The 15,755-nt window shown below is 53.7% G+C and overlaps 1 protein-coding gene across 7 annotated transcripts in view; it reads left to right on the top strand.

The window, feature by feature from the left end:
- Positions 1 to 15,323, top strand: part of GRB10 (growth factor receptor bound protein 10) — a 150,708-nt gene extending 135,385 nt beyond the window's left edge. For 6 of the 7 annotated variants that reach the window (XM_049641234.1, XM_049641235.1, XM_049641232.1 and 3 more), the window contains 7 exons: positions 1,761 to 1,859; positions 4,001 to 4,078; positions 4,923 to 5,039; positions 5,997 to 6,063; positions 6,282 to 6,369; positions 12,164 to 12,257; positions 14,532 to 15,323. In XM_049641234.1, the coding sequence (XP_049497191.1) occupies positions 1,761 to 1,859; positions 4,001 to 4,078; positions 4,923 to 5,039; positions 5,997 to 6,063; positions 6,282 to 6,369; positions 12,164 to 12,257; positions 14,532 to 14,678 (690 nt within the window). In that variant the 3' untranslated portion in view covers positions 14,679 to 15,323. The remainder of the gene's footprint in view (positions 1 to 1,760; positions 1,860 to 4,000; positions 4,079 to 4,922; positions 5,040 to 5,996; positions 6,064 to 6,281; positions 6,370 to 12,163; positions 12,258 to 14,531) is intronic. The other variant, XM_049641233.1, reaches the window with a different exon arrangement.
- Positions 15,324 to 15,755: the final 432 nt, after the last annotated feature.

The raw sequence follows: 15,755 nt of genomic DNA, 5'->3' as shown, positions 1-15,755 counted from the left end.
AACACACATGCATACTCATACACAATATACACACACAAATGCATGGGCACACGTGCACACACGTACTATGCACACACATGCACACCTACGTGAATACGGATACATGCACACACAAGTGTACATGTGCACCCACAAACACACATGCACACATATACATATACGTACACCTGTATATTCGCACACAAACACACATGCACACTCATACACATTATGCACACACACGCACACCTATGTGAATACAGATACATGCACACACACGTGTACATGTACAAATACACGTGCACACACATGCATATACATACACCTGCATATGCACACACAAACACACATGCACACTCATACACAATATGCACACACAAATACATGGGCACACACGTGCACACATGTACTATGCACACGCACGCACACCTACGTGAATACAGATACACGCACACACAAGTGTACATGTGCAAACACAAACAGACGTGCACACACATACATATACGTACACCTGTATATGCACACAGAAACACACATGCACATACACAATATGCACACGCACGCACACCTACGTGAATACAGATATATGCACACACACACGTACATGTGCATGCACAAATACACGTACACACACATGCATATACATACACCTGTATATGCACATACAAACACACATGCACACTCATACACAATATGCACATGCAAATACATGGGCACACATATACACATACTGTGCACACACAAGTACACATGCAGGCATGAGCATACGTGTGCACATGCACACACACCCCTGGTGAGGCAGTGGCGATGTTGGTCATCGTCATGGTAGCACTGTTTCCCGCACACTCACTGTGCACTGGGTGCTGTGCTCAGGGTCCCCCTCCGTCTTACTGCATCTTCCCAGGTGCTCACAGGTAGTACCTGCACCAGCCCCGGTGCTCACGTCCGGTTGCCATGAGTGTGCCTGGAGTCCCCCGGCCGGGCTGACCTCTGAGCCAGATTTCCACGCCGTCTCAAGGAGAGGTCAGGGAGCAGGGGGCGCGTTGCTCCCTAAAATACCAGCTGCGGCTTCACTCGGTGAAGCTTCTTAGGGTCGCAAGTAGTAGGAGTCCTAGGGCCCGAGGTGCGGGGGAGGCACCGGGAGGGCTGCAGCGGGGTGGGGGGGCTATTGGAACTCAGGTGGTTGGTGCCCCTCCCTTCCCCCCGGCTTGCACCTGTAGCAGTTGCCCCGATCGCCAGGTAAGCCCTGCCTCTGCGTGGGTGCACTTGCCGTCCCTGCACGGTGGCAGCTGTGACGGTGACCCCCCGCTGACCCCAGGCCGCTCGTCCACCCCAGTCCCCTTCTCTGGGGTGACACCACCCTCTCTGGGCTGCCCGTGGGGCCACTCAGATATGCCCTCGGGGCATATTCTCCCCTCGCTGGCTGAGCCCTGCAGGGGCACTTCCTCGGCCGCCACCTCGGTGTTCCGGGGAGGCCACCGCACATCTTTTTATCTGGACTCTCCTGTCAAATCCAGCCTTCCCTCCACAGAGCAGGATGTTCCCTTGTCCCTGCGGCCACCGCCTTGTCTTGGGAGATTTGCTGTCCTGTGTCTGTTCTCTGAGACTCCCTGTTGGAGGGTGGCTGAGCCCTCAGCTGCGCGATGGGGGCTAGGCGGAGGCGCCCTCTCTGGTGACACCTCCTGCTGCTGCCCACCGTGTGCATACAGCCCTGCCGTCACACGGGCACGTTCCACACTCACTGCGTCATCGCTCACCGGGTCATCACTTGCCTCCTTCAGCCCAACAAAGTCAGGAGCGAGACGAAGGAGCTGCGGCTGCTGTGTGCCGAGGACGAACAGGGCAGAACTTGCTGGATGACGGCGTGCAGGCTCCTCAAGGTGCGTGGCGAGTCCTCCCGGTGTCTCGGCAGCCCGGCGCACCCGCACGTCTGTCCGGACAGGGTCTCGAAGCTTCTCACAGAGGCTTCACATTCGAGAAGTCGGAGCCAGGGCGCCTGCGTGGCTCAGTCAGCTCAGCGTCTGACTGGTGACTTCGGCTCAGGTCATGATCTCGCGGTCCACAAGTTCGAGCCCCGCGTCGGGCTCTGTGCTGACAGCTCAGAGCCTGGAGCCTGCTTTGGATTCTGTGTGTCTCTCTCTCTGCCTCTTCCCCGCTCACACTCTGTCTCTTTCTCTCAAAACTAAATAAACGTTAAAAACGTGTTTCTTAAAAAAAAAATTTTTTTCTTTAATTATTAAAAAACAATAAGAAAAAGACAAACTAGTTAGACCTAGAAGTCAAAGAGAAGTTGTTCCAGCGAATTATTGGAACCGCGAGCAGTATTGGGGCCTCCTGAAGAGAGAGAACGTACGTTTTCTTTCTTTGGCCTTAATTTCATGATCTTTTTATACTGTTTTGAAAGGGATCCTTAGATCATTGATTTTAAGGCTTAACGTTCTCAACTGTGTTTCAGACTAGAACTCTGCCTCTTAAATTCTAGCTTAGTTGCTGTTTGTCACGTTTGTGTAATTACTGGGTTCAAAACTAATACGTACATACATGTACATGCACACTGCACACACATATCCGTTTAGAGAAACACATATGCACGTGCACACGCGCGTGCGTGTTATTAGCTCAGACAATGTCAGAGTAATTTACGCCTTCTTCATATTGATTCTTTGATCCTTCCGAATTATTATGCTTTATTATCTGCATCAGGACTTCCTGCCTCAAAATCTGACCCATATGACGTTATTCTCGCTACCTCAGTGTTTTCTGCTTAGTGTTCACACGGCTTTTCTCTTCCCCTCGTCTCTGCTGCCTTTCCGGGTCCTTACGCTTAGAGCTTGTCTCTGTTACAAACATAACGTAATTGTCTTTCTCCTCTGATAATCTTCATGTTCTCATTGGAGTGTTTGTTGGGAAGCATAGCATTTCGATTATTAATATTTGTGCTTAAATTCACCACTGACTATTTTCACTTCGTCCTGCCAGCCTGTCTTCTCCATTTAAAAAAAAATTTGGTTGGTGGGGGGGCCAGAGGAGACTCCTCAATTATTTTTATTTTTTTATTTTTTTATTTTTTTAATTTTTTAAAGTTTATTTTGAGAGAGAAAGGTAGTGCGAGCAGGGGAGGGGCAGGGAGAGAGGGAGGGAGAGAGAATCCCAGTCGGGTTCTGCACTGTTAGCGCAGAGCCTGATGTGCAGCTCGATCTCACGCACTGCGAGGTCATGACCGGAGCCAAAATCGAGAGTCGGAGGCTTAACCGACTGAGCCACCCAGGCGCCCCTATCCGGCACTTTTATTCTGGAACCAAGGACACACTGTAGGGTTGGAGCTGGGAACGTGTCACCCACCCTGCAGGAGACAGAAGGGAAGTGCAGCCCTCTTGGTAGCCTTGTCCTCACCTGCTCCTTTTCCTTGTCTGTGTGGTGGGAGCGGGGAACTGGAGCGTAGGCTGGGCGGCCGCAAGCGTGGGGGACCCTGCTTCTCGCCAGGGCACAGGCAGCGTGACCCAGCGAGCCGGTCGGGCAGTGAGCCTGGTGCTTGGGAAGAACGCCGTTGGGAACAGGTTGTGTGCCTTCGAATCCAGATTCCTTACTTTACCAGGATCCTGAGCAACTTGCCTCCCTTCCCTGTTCACATCTGTTGTCAGACGGGGACAGAGGACACATTCCCTAAAAAGAAGAGTCTCGAACGAGACAGCAGCATAAAGCCTTTGGGACCGTACTTGGCCCATAGCAGCATTCAGTAGGGTTCATTGTTCTCAGTTGATTACATCGTCACTGCGTGCTTATCCCTTGCCCAACAACATGAGCAAGCCAGTCAGCCACTGGCGTCTGGGGGGTGGGGGGGGGTGGTGGTGACAGTCACGCAGGACCCAGGCAGTGTGCCGCATTGCACATGTGTCCGTCGGCTCACAGAGGCGGCTGGGGCACCGCTCAGTACTGCCCTTCGCCACCATGGGTTTGCCACGTTCCGGGGCTTGTGGGGCTCACGCGGCCCCTGTGACCGACTCTGGCCTTTCCTCCGCAGTACGGGATGCTCCTGTACCAGAACTACAGGATCCCGCCACAGAGGAAGCCCCTGCTCCCCTCCTTCTCAACGCCAGTGGTGAGTCTCTGGAAGGCATCACAGTGCTTTGTACCCAGATGGTTTCAGGCGAGGTTGCTTGGAAAAGCTCCAGAATGAGCTCGTGCATCTCAGGGAAGCTGGTCTACACTACCCATTCCCCTGCCCGGGAGGCGGATCTTGTCTTCTCAGCAGTGTGACTGCTGGGGACCGACCCCCCGCCCCTCCACCATCCTGCATGCCCCTGAAGCCTATTCAGGGAGGTGACTCTGTTCAAGTGGTCAGAGACTGTCACCGGCAACGTCCGGCTCTCACCCCTGTTCAGCCGTGGCGCCTGTGGGTGCTGTAGACCGTTACGCGAGAACCTTCCCTGGTGGGAACCTAGAGATCATCGTGAACGTCCTTGTTCCCGGGACATACTCCGCTTCCCAAAGTGCAGGAACGACTTGGTCCTCTCCAAACCTAATCTTAAAGCTCCTTCAGGTCCGTGCCTGGGAGACGTTGTAGGTCACAGGGGGGTCCGCGCCTCGCCCTGAATCAGGACTTGGTGTCTGGTGAGGGCTGAGCTCCCCACGGCATTCCCACCCCTTGATGTGTCCTGGCCCGGGCAGGTCACCTGTGAGGGACCCCACAGTCCAAGCCCTTCGGCACCCACAGCCTCACCAGCGGCATTAGAGGCCACAAGGGGACTGGAGCGTTTCTCCTTCTCCTCAAGAGAAACCAAAGCCGTCCTTAGCTCCAGAGTGCGCCCCACTTCCGAACCCTGGAGTGGGGAGGTGGGACATTGCCATCACCCTTTCCTGGCCACCTTTAGGACAGTGTTGCGTTCCCATGTGCGGCTGAGGCCTCCTTCCCTACATCGTAGGAACTTGCCCTTTCCTTCCAGCGCAGCGTCTCTGAGAACTCCCTCGTGGCCATGGATTTTTCCGGGCAAACAGGAAGAGTGATCGAGAACCCGGCCGAAGCCCAGAGTGCAGCCCTGGAGGAAGGCCACGCCTGGAGGGTAAGGGCAGGCCCCCTCGTGCGTGGCACCCCCTGCTGGTCTCCCCAAAGAGTGATCCTCTCTGGGGGTGTCGTCAGGGGAGGGGAGGGCGGCCTCTGAGGCTCAGATGGGGGGAAGCAGTTGGCGCGTGGGGTCTCCTCCGCATCCCCAGCGCCCATGCGCCCCACTGGCTCCCGGAGGAGGCGCGGGACAGGAGCAGAGCCCTGTGACCTCTTGGGTCCCGCTCGGAGCTGCTCTTGCTGGTGGGCGGTCTGTGGCCATGTGTGGGCAGCACGGAGCCCACCCTGATGAGGCTGACAGACGTTGCACATCGTGGCTCGGCAACTAACCAGCTTCGTGGGCCCGGACGGTCTCCTCCCTTGAAGGCTCACATTCTGACTTCCAGAAATCAGAACATCACCCTGACTGCAGACTTTCTAAGATTTACACATAACATGTGAACCACGAACCCACCGCTCTGGCTCAGAAAGTTCCGTGAACCTGAGCTTCAGAGCGTGTGGAGAACTCTCTGGAGCCCGTGTTTCCAGGCCTGCCTGAGTTCAGTGGCTCAGGCTTTTTTTTCCCAAAACTTACCAGGAATTTCACTGCGTGTGCCTTCCGAATCCCCCGGGATGCGTCTGTTTTTAAAACCGTGGTCAGGGGTTGCTTGGGTGTCTCCGTCGGTTGAGCGACTTCGGCTCAGGTCATGATCTCACAGTTTGTGGGTTCAAGCCCTGTGTCGGGCTGTGCTGGCAGCCCAGAGCCCGCTTCAGATCCTCTGCCCCTCCCACACTCCCACTCTCTCCCTCAAAAATGAATAAAAGACATTAAAAACAAAACAACGGTGGTCAGACATGGAGGGTGGCAGGTGGCTGTTGCTCCGTGGTCATCCTTCCCCGCCCCAGGTATGTGTCCTCGGTGGCTGGCGGGCTGCATCCGTCCACTGTCCTAGTGCTAACACGGGCATTTCTTCTGCAGAAACGGAGTACACGGATGAATATCCTCAGCAGCCAAAGCCCCCTCCAGCCGTCCACCCTGAGTACGGGTAAGCACAGCATGCTGGCCTGGGACTTTTCCTCGTAAAGCTCCCATTCCCCCACCTCCACCCCCCGAGCTTCTCCAAGCCTCCAGGCCCCGCAGGCACCACGAGTGGTGTAGCCGTGGGCATCGGGCCCCCCGCCAATCACGAGTGCGCTGTGCCTTCACGGGAGCCATTCTGTGGACGGGCCAGGACCCTCCCCTCCTCTGTCTTCCCTCCCACAGTGATTCATCGGACACAGCACTGGTTTCATGGCCACATCTCCAGGGAGGAGTCACACAGGATCATTAAGCAGCAGGGGCTGGTGGACGGGTAAGGAGGCGCCGTCCGGGAGCGGGCATCTGCTGAGGTTTCGTTGTGCGAGCACGTATTTCTCAGAGATCTGGGTGGTGGGCAGTCCTTACAGCCTCCTGTGAAAGAGGAGGTGTGGCTCAGGGTCAGTGTGTGTCGGGCCGGGCATAGCCAGTGAGTGTGGCAGAGGGAGGATCGCAGCCCATCCTGTCCGCCCATCCATTACCAAGTTCTGCCTCTTGGCGGAAATACAGACAGAGAACATGGCCAGTTACTATTTTTTGGGGGGGCGGGGGGTAGGTATTTTGAGAGAAAGCATGTGAGCAGGGGAAGGGCAGAGAGAGAGGAGAGAGGGAATCCCAAGCAGGACCTACGCCATCAGCACAAAAGCCCGGTGTCGGGACTCGATCTCGCGGAACCATGAGATCGTGACGTGAGTTGAAACCAAGAGTCAGACGCTCGACTGCCTGAGCCACCCAGGCATCCCACAAGCCAGTTATTTTTCCCTAATAAAGCAGTGGCAGTGGAAGAAAAATAGTTTTGCCCACCCCTTTCAGTGTGTGCATTTTATCAGACAGATTGTGCCGAGAACAAACAGCTACAGACTTTGGTGGCTTCGAGTCGGTGGAGCCTGTCCTCACGTGGGCCAGCTGGCGGGGGGCGGGTGTTGCTACTGGATGGGGAGATGGGCACGTGTGCCAACGGGTTATCCTGGGGTCACTCACACTGGAGCTGTCACGGGTCCCAGGAGTACGAGAGGTCAAACCCCAGTGCACAAGTACTTTTAAGGGCTAATATCCCATCGGCCGCGGCACCCCCCCCCCCCCCCGCCCCAGTCTTGCTCAGCATGGCTCTGGTTTCCCTGCCTTTCTTTTTTTACAAGTTTAATTATGGGAATTTTAAAAAGTTACCCAAGGGAGAAGAGTATAGTGAGCCCCCACTTAATCCTTGCTGGTTTTATCAGTTCGCTAATTTCAGTTTGTCTGTTTCCCTTCCCACCATTGTTGGTTTCTCCTCCACTCCTCCTCCCTGGGTCCTCCTAGAATATTTTAAAATTAAAATCCCAGACATTCCACATTTTTACCAGTAAACGTAGTTAGTGTGTCTCTAAAAAATAAAGACCTCTGTCTTTTGACACAGCCACAAAATCATTGTTACCCTTAATGCAATAAACAAGAATTCCTTAATATCATCTAAAATCCAATCTGTGTTCAAACTTCCCTAATTGTTGCCAAAAAAAAAAAAATCCTCTACATTGAGCTGGTTCAAATCGGGACCAACAAATTGCCTTTGGTTGCTAGATCTTTTGGGTCTCCTCAGATACCACCGTCTCCCTCTGCTTTTCTACTGTGGCTCTTTCTTGCGTGTCTGTGTGTGGGAGGAGCGGGTGGGTTGCTAGCCGTGCACTTGTGGTTCCTCGAATACCCTCTTCTGTCTCCCTTGTTCCCTGTCACGCGGTAGATGGAGCAGCACGTGAATGCACGTGTGTGTACATGTATGTATCTATATGCCCTCGTGTGGTAGTGTGTGTGTGTGTGTTTATACCTGTGTGTGTGAATGCACATGTGTATGTGCATATATGTGTGTGTGTGTCTATATGCCCTTGTATGGCCGTGTGTATGTGGGTACCTGTGTCTGTGAATGCACATGTGTGTGTACCTATATGTTTGTGTGCGTCTATATGCCCTTGTGTGGTCATGTGTGTGTGTGTACCTATGTGTGAATGCATGTGTGTGCGTGTTTGTGTGTGTCTATATGCCCTGGTGCGGTCGTGTGTGTGTGTGTATATGTGTGTGTGTGTGTGTGTGTGTGTGTGTACCTGTGTGTGTGTGTGTGTGTACCTGTGTGTGTGAATGCACGTGTGTGTGCATGTGTATGTATGTGTCTATATGCATGTGTGTTCCTGTGCACCCAGATACACAAAATGTGTACGTGTGTATATGTGTGTGCACGTGCCTGTGTCCGCGTATGTATGCGTGGGCAGGTGTATGCACGCACTCTCACGCCCTACCAACCCGCAGACTCCTGCAGAGGGTGAGCTCCCTGCCCCCTTCCCCTCTGCCCGCAGCCCACCCCACAACCTGGAGAAGGATCTTTCCAGGGGCAAATCTACCTGTGTCTTCCCCTCTGCTAAAATACCCCTGGTGGCTCATGTCATTTCCTGCAGCATCTCTGGCTCTGTCCCCGACCCTCCCCACCCCTACCCCTCCGCAGCCCCCTGTCTCCACCTCCCTCTGTCTGTACCCCACTCCTCCACTGGCGGAAGGAAACTTCTTTGTCCAGATTTGAGTTCTTTGTAGCTTTCCCTTCCCCCAGGGCAGAGAGAGGGGTCCCGTCCCGGGGCTCACGCAGCACTGTTCAGAGCCCTAGCAGTGCTCGCCAGCCACGGAGGAATATCTGTATACACCTCCTCAGATTTGACCAGTGCCCCTGTCAATCCTGGAAGCCAAGGTTCGTCCGTGGCTTCTGCTAGCTGTGTGACCCTGGGGAACCTGCTGACTTCTCTGTGTCCCACTTTCCACATCATGAAATGAGGACAGGGCACCCGGGTGGCTCAGTCGGTTGAGCGTCCGCCTCTTGGTGTCAGCTCAGGTCATGAGCCCAGGGTCGTGGGATTGAGCCCTGCGTCACAGTGTGGGGCCTGCTGGGGCTTCTCTCTCTCCCTCTTCCCCTCCCCTGCTCACATTCTCTCCTCCTCTTTCTCAAAGAAAAAAAAGAAATAAATGAGGACGTTGACAGGGTCACCATTGGGGCTGAATGAGTCCATGTGTGCAGTGACTGTGACCGTGCTGTGACCCAGATCACGGTCAGGCCCTGGCATAGCCTGCTAGCTCCTGGGTCTCCACAAGCGCACTGGTGAGCACATCTTAAGGGCCTCCCCCCTGTACCTCGTCCTCACCACGTTCCTCTCTGTGCTGCGTTCAAGACTTCCTGACCCGGCCGCGTGTCGTGACACATAGTCTTCCCCGCGGCCTGTCTTTACGCAGGGTCTGGGGTTTGCTGGTGGCGATCGCTGTCCCCTCGGGCTCCCACGGGCCGTGCGCTGTCGTGCACGGGTCCATTTTCCCGGCGGCCAGTCTCCTTGTCGGGGCTGTGGGACGGGCGTCACGGAGCTGATCCGTGGCAGGTCTGGGAATCTTGCGGACTCCCAAGCCACGCGCTTTTCAGCCCACAGGCTCTGAGTTAGTAATCACTGCCGGCAGGTGGCTGTTGGGCATGACCTATAAAACCCAAGCCTTTGGGGTCGCCTCAGGATTTCCCCGGGTCGAGCCCAAACACAGGCAGTGGGACAGTGCCCATTCCCCTGGCTACTCTGGGGCCACGAAGTGACAGGGAGCTAACTAAGGTGACAGAGACACTGAGCTTTCCCTGTCAGACAGCCTGGAGTCCTAGAAGCTCCTGGGCTTCTCCCGGAAGGATGGATTCTTTGGAACGAAATCACCCTGAAGGCAGATCTTTGACGTAGACAAAGAACTGGGTGTGCGGTTCTGCCCAGGGGAGGGGGTAGGCCCCCTGGCCCCCTCGAGGTGCTCTGTGACGCCCACACCCCACGTGGGTCCTGCGATTCTTAGCACCGTCCCCCCCTGCCCACCCCTCGAGTCGTGGGACGCAGCTCTGGCTGGCGTCTCCCAGATGGTGTTCTGAAGAACATGCCTTCTGGAAATTCTAGAACACAGGGGTATGTGGTCCCCGTAAGGCTGGAAAACTGAGCTGGAGCCCCCAGGCGCTCACAGTGAATGTTCCCATTTTAAAGGCTCTGAGAAGACCCGTAGTAAGATAAAACATTTACTTGCTTTTTTAAAAAAATACTAATTTTTGAGAGAGAGAAAACACAACCAGGAGAGGGGCAGAGAGAGAGAGAGAGAGAGAGAGAGAGAATCCCAAGCAGGCTCTGCACTGTGAACACAGAGCCCGACGCAGGGCTGGATCCCACGACCATGGGATCATGACCTTGAGCCGAAATTAAGAGTCAGACACTTAACCGACTAAGCCCCCCAGGCTCCCCTTCTTGGCCTCTTTGATACAGGACTTTCCAGTCTAGTTAGCTGCTTTCCATCTTAACATTTCAGTCTGATGATGGCTTCACTGGTGACTCAGAGTTTGGTTTTAATACCTTTGAAAAGCAGGCTTAGGTCCGTGTCACTTGGATGCTGGCGTTGGGACATTTTTCTCTTCCTTTCTCAGGTGCGTTAACGGTCTTTGCAGCCACTGCCAGGTGTGCTCATGTGAAAGCAAAGACCAGTCCTTCTTTGTGCTTTTCTGATTTGTATGTGTTTTTTTTTTTTTTTATCTTGAAATAAATTCCAAATCGTGGAAAAGTTGCCAGAGGAACGTAATGAATTCCTGTACGCATTTTCTCAGATTTCCCAGCCGTCTACACGGTGGCCCGTTTGGTTTATCATAGTCTCTCTCCTCCCCTCCCTCCTCCTTTTTTTGTCTGAACCATTTGGGAGTAAGTTACAGCATGATGTCCCTTGTCTCCTACTTATCCCAGTAGGAAATTTCTAAGAACAAGGACTTGTCTTATTACATAACCAGAGTACCGTTAGAAAAACCAGGAACTAGGGGCGTCTGGGTGGCTCAGTCGGTTAAGCGTCCGACGTCGGCTCAGGTCATGATCTCTCAGTTCGTGAGTTCTAGCCCCGCGTCGGGCTCTGCGCTGACCGCTCAGAGCCTGGAGCCTGCTTCCAATTCTGTGTCTCCCTCTCTCTCTCTCTCCCCGTCCCCTGCTCATGCTCTGTCTCTCTCTAAAAAATAAACATCTTTTTAAAAATAAAAAAAAATTAGGAAGTAAACATCCGTGTGGTTCTGGTATCCAATATGCACACTTACTCCAACTTTTCCTAGTGGTTCTGATTACATCCTTTGTGGGAAAAGAAAAAAACCCTTAATTCTAAATATTCCCTACACGGTGTGTCTCTTTAGCCTTTCTGTCCTTTGTCGACACTTGGTCTGGAAAGAAGCCAGGAACTGCAGAGTGCCCCTTGGCTTGAACGTGTCTGGTCGCTCGGGGTTCAGCTGGTCACCACTTTGCAGGAAGGGACATCGAGTCACTGGTGGTGCACAGTCAGGAGGATTGTCTCGTTCCCGGTGCAGGTGCCTCGAATGCTTGGTGGTGACGGTATTGACCGGGTTTCTCTGACGGACGGTCACTGTGTTTCCCTTTGTAATAAATACGTATTAGGGGGATGATGGTTTGAGACTGAAAAGACTGTTTTTCACCAATTTTCATCTGCTGATGTTCACACCCATTAACAATCGTCTTGATCGGTGGTAACCTGCTAGACGGTTTCTAACCCATCGTTCCCGACCTAGTTAGCTTCCTTTCTGCTCTCAGGAAGCGCTTTCTCCTCTCCGCTGTTAATTTCGTCGTCTGTTTATTTGTAATATCTGTATATACTCACGGATTCCTGTTTTATCCTCTGGGTTATAACCTGTCACTTCTGATACTTAACCTCTGATGCTGCCTCCTGGATCATGACCCTTTGAACGTATTACTTTCCGGCACAAAATGTTCCAGCTACATCATATTCTTTCCCTGCCGTGGCCCTAGAGTCCACTGCATCTCCAAGGAGCTCTGGGTCCTTTCAGTGCAGGGTGATATTCAGAAACCAGGCTGGATGCGAGGTCCCTGCAGCCTCCGCAGGCCACCCAGATACTAAGGCATCGTGGCTGCAAGCCTGTCTTAGCAGCAGGAGCAGGGAAATGTGTGAGTGTGTGTATATGTGTATGCACAGGTGCACACATATACCTACGCGTCTAAAAAGTCTGCATTTTAAAAGTTTACCATCAGCTGATCTTTTTCCATTCCCAGGCTTTTTCTCCTCCGAGACAGCCAGAGCAATCCAAAGGCTTTTGTGCTCACGCTGTGTCATCATCAGAAAATTAAAAATTTCCAGATCCTTCCTGTAAGTATCGGTCACATCACACCAAGCCTTGTTTTTGTTCGTTTTCTGGGTCCATGCTTCCTGAATTTTCAAATTCCAAACGAACCAAACTACAGATCGTTAGGCATCAGACAGGCCCAAGCTCACAAGAGGGATACTTGCAAGAGTCTCTGGAGAGGGCTGTTGTCTGACATTGGGGACGGCATTTCCGCAGAAATAATATTTAAAATGGTGGCGTTGCACTGAGGCCCACCCGCGTTGCAGCTGACTTGGCACCAATGGGGAAGAGCGAGGTCAGGTGGCGGGTAGACGTATGACAGAGCCTTGAGCCGGGGAGCCTGGCGCCGGGGCACGTATGGCACAAGACAGGGTTTTCACGGTAGGTTTGACTCTCCGCCACTCGAATCTGAGGATTGGTCTGATTTATGCTAGTGTGTACCTGGTGACCCAAGAAAGTTGTACAAACACTGACCCGTGGTCACATGGCCCCCAACGAGAAGTTGCATTGCACTTTCACTCGGTCCTTGGATCAGAAAACAGGAGCACCTCAGTGGCTCAGCTGGTTAAGCGTCCGACTTTGGCTCAGGTCACGATTTATGGTTGGTGAGTTCGAGCCCTGCGTCGGGCTCTGTGCTGACAGTTCAGAGCCTGGAGCCTGCTTCAGATTCTGTGTCTCCCTTTCTGCTCCTCCCCGCTCACTCTCCGTCTCTCTCTCTCTCTCTCTCTCTCTCTCTCTCTCAAAAATAAATAAACGTTAAAAAGAAACAAAAAAAGAGTCTACCTTTGAACAGCTGTGAAAACATCATTACCAAATATGTCAGTCAGCACCATTTTTTTAAAGAAAATTTTTGTTAGATTTTTCAAGCGTAAGTTCTGTCTCTCTTTGGTGTTCCAAAGTTCAGATTCTAGTTCATGACTGAGCGCTTCTGTGGGAGATGGCTGTCTGCACCTCCATGAAGCCACCATTCAGTTGGGGATACTATATGCAAAACTGACATTAGGTGTTTTGCATAATTAAGTGATAGATTCTGCAGGTGGTAGTAACGTTCCTGAAATGTTTCCTGCGGGGCCCAAACCCAGGAAATATTCTGCTGAAAGAGGGGGATGACATCTTTTCCTGTCAGGGATTCATAGTCTGGCGGCCACGGAAAGTTCCAGAAGGCTCGACATAACCGAATGCATCTGTTTCACATTGTTGAGCCTGGTGTTTCCGAAGCTTGCCTGAGCCTAGGATTTTGGCATCCCAGGAGTCACACAGAGGCAGGAAACGTGGGCTGGAGAAGGTCTGGGCTGTCTGGGTAGCTTTTGTGGATCTGAGCAAGCCACCGGCCGGGCACGTCCTGTGGTGCCCTCGCCTCTGGCTGTGTTTCGATGCCTTCATTCTACAAATAAGGACAAGGAGAGCCCGAGGGCTGCCAGCGGCTCGCCCTGGACCCCAGTGGGAGGAAGGGACCGGGTCTGGCTCTGAGTCCATAAAGCATTCTGTGCAAACCTGGGAATCATCAGCCAAGGAGAAGTGCTTCGTCCATGGTTCGTTCTGTTTACCACTGCCTCCTGTCGTGGACACAGACGTTCTCGTTCTCTTTGCCTGAGATCGAAAATCGAGTGAAAACGTATCTTACGGGTAGGCAGAGTGGGTAATGCCGTTCGCCCAAAGAACCCCAAATTCTAGAAGTTATCAGGGTAGCTTGAGACTTAGAGCAACAAGACTGCAGCCCCTGTGCTTGAAAACGGGGTGTGTTGTGCATCCAGCAGTATTTTGGAGTCAAGAAGAGGTTCTGGGTTTACCACTGAGACATTTCAAGCCAGTTTGCTCCATGAGGATGACAGCGCTTGCAGCCTTTTTTAAAAAAAATGTTTATTTATTGAGAGAGAGAGAGAGAGAGAGAATGGGAGAGAGAATCCCGAGCGGGGTCTGCACGGTTAGCACAGAGCCCGACTGGGGGCTCGAACTCCCCAACTGAGAGATCATGACCTGAGCTGAAATCAAGAGCGGGAGCCTAACCCCCCCAGCCCCCCCCCCCCCCCCAGGCGCCCCAGAGCTCTGCAGTCCTTGAATGTCACCTTCGCAGAGTTCAGCCTGGCGTCAGGAAAGTCGTTCGCTGTGGGAGGGACCGCGGAGTGCCCCCCCACCCCCCACCTTGATAAAAAATAGCCACCAAACACGCGGGGGGCTGGGGAGGCGCTTTCCGCAGCTGCTCTTACCAGCGACGCCTTGTGGTGACCCCACACTCGCGCCGCCGCGTTCCCCGAGGGGCGGCCGCTAACGTGGTGAGTGTTCTCATGTCCCCGTAGTGCGAGGATGATGGGCAGATCTACTTCAGCCTTGACGACGGGAACACCAAGTTCTCCGACCTGATCCAGCTCGTGGACTTCTACCAGCTCAACAAAGGAGTCCTGCCTTGCAAACTGAGGCACCACTGCATCCGCGTGGCCTTATGACCTCACACTGACTCTCGGCAGAGCCTGGAGGAAGCTGACACTGGAACGAGGGAAGGGGATGTATGTCGCGAAGAGCACACGTCTGTTGTTCTGCACCCTGGGGAGGGCGGGGGGTGGGGGGGTGGGTCCGTCGGGGCCGGCCACCCGGGATGGACCGGTCGCTGGACTGGACGGTGATTTGCTGCTGCGGAGCCGGCAGGAGCGTCTCCCTCCGCACCGGCGAGATCAGGGAGGCGCCGGAGAGCAGGTGCAGGTGGGAGAGAAAACCGGAGCGATGGTCTCGGCTGGGCCACGTCGGAACCAGAACCGGAGACGAGTAATTGGAAGTGAACTCTTGCCCTGGAATAATCTTGACAATTAAAACTGATATGTTTACTTTTTTTTGTATCGATCACTTTTTGCACTCCTTCTTTGTTTTCAATATTGTACTCGGCCTCTGTCAGAGGGGGTGTGGCGTCCAGTGCGCAGGCTCCAGAGACTGGCTGCGGGGGGGCCCCCCCACCCCCGGTTGTTGCCGGAGGGTGGTGCCGGCCCTGTGCAGTTGCCGGAGGCCGATTCGGCTCCCAGGTCACAAACCACCCCCAGCCCCTCCCAGAATACTTGAAGAGCTTTTTTAAAAATAAATAAAAGATGTCACCTGTGGTAGGCATTTGGCACGTTTTGTGGACCCAGGCAACCACGTCTGTCGATCATTCCCCTATGCACAGATGTCCTGCACACCTGTTACCTGTGTGTCCTATCCTCCACAGTTCAGGAGACCTGGGTTGTTTGTTTGTTTGTTTTGGAAAATGCTCTGTTCCACAACACGGCAGCTGGCCTCTTAGCTGGACGCAGGGAGCGTCCCTGGGACACACCGGGCACCCAGGGCCGGCCGCTGGGGGGCCCCCTTTCAGCCTGTTCTAGGGCGATCACTGCCTTACTCTTCCCCCCCCCCCCCCCCCCCACCGTGGCTGGGTCCCTTCCTGGCTCTTGTCCCTCTGGGGGTTGAAGGATCTAAAAGGAAAATGACACTTGGTTGACTTCCCGCTGTGGCCGGGGGGGTTTCCATGGTGATAAAGACGGAAACATTGGAAAGGG

This window comes from Panthera uncia, chromosome A2 (genome assembly GCF_023721935.1).
Source record: "Panthera uncia isolate 11264 chromosome A2, Puncia_PCG_1.0, whole genome shotgun sequence".
Classification (NCBI taxonomy): Eukaryota; Metazoa; Chordata; class Mammalia; order Carnivora; family Felidae; genus Panthera; species Panthera uncia.
Note: the sequence above shows the minus strand (reverse complement) of the source record. Positions and strands in the feature narration are given on the sequence as shown.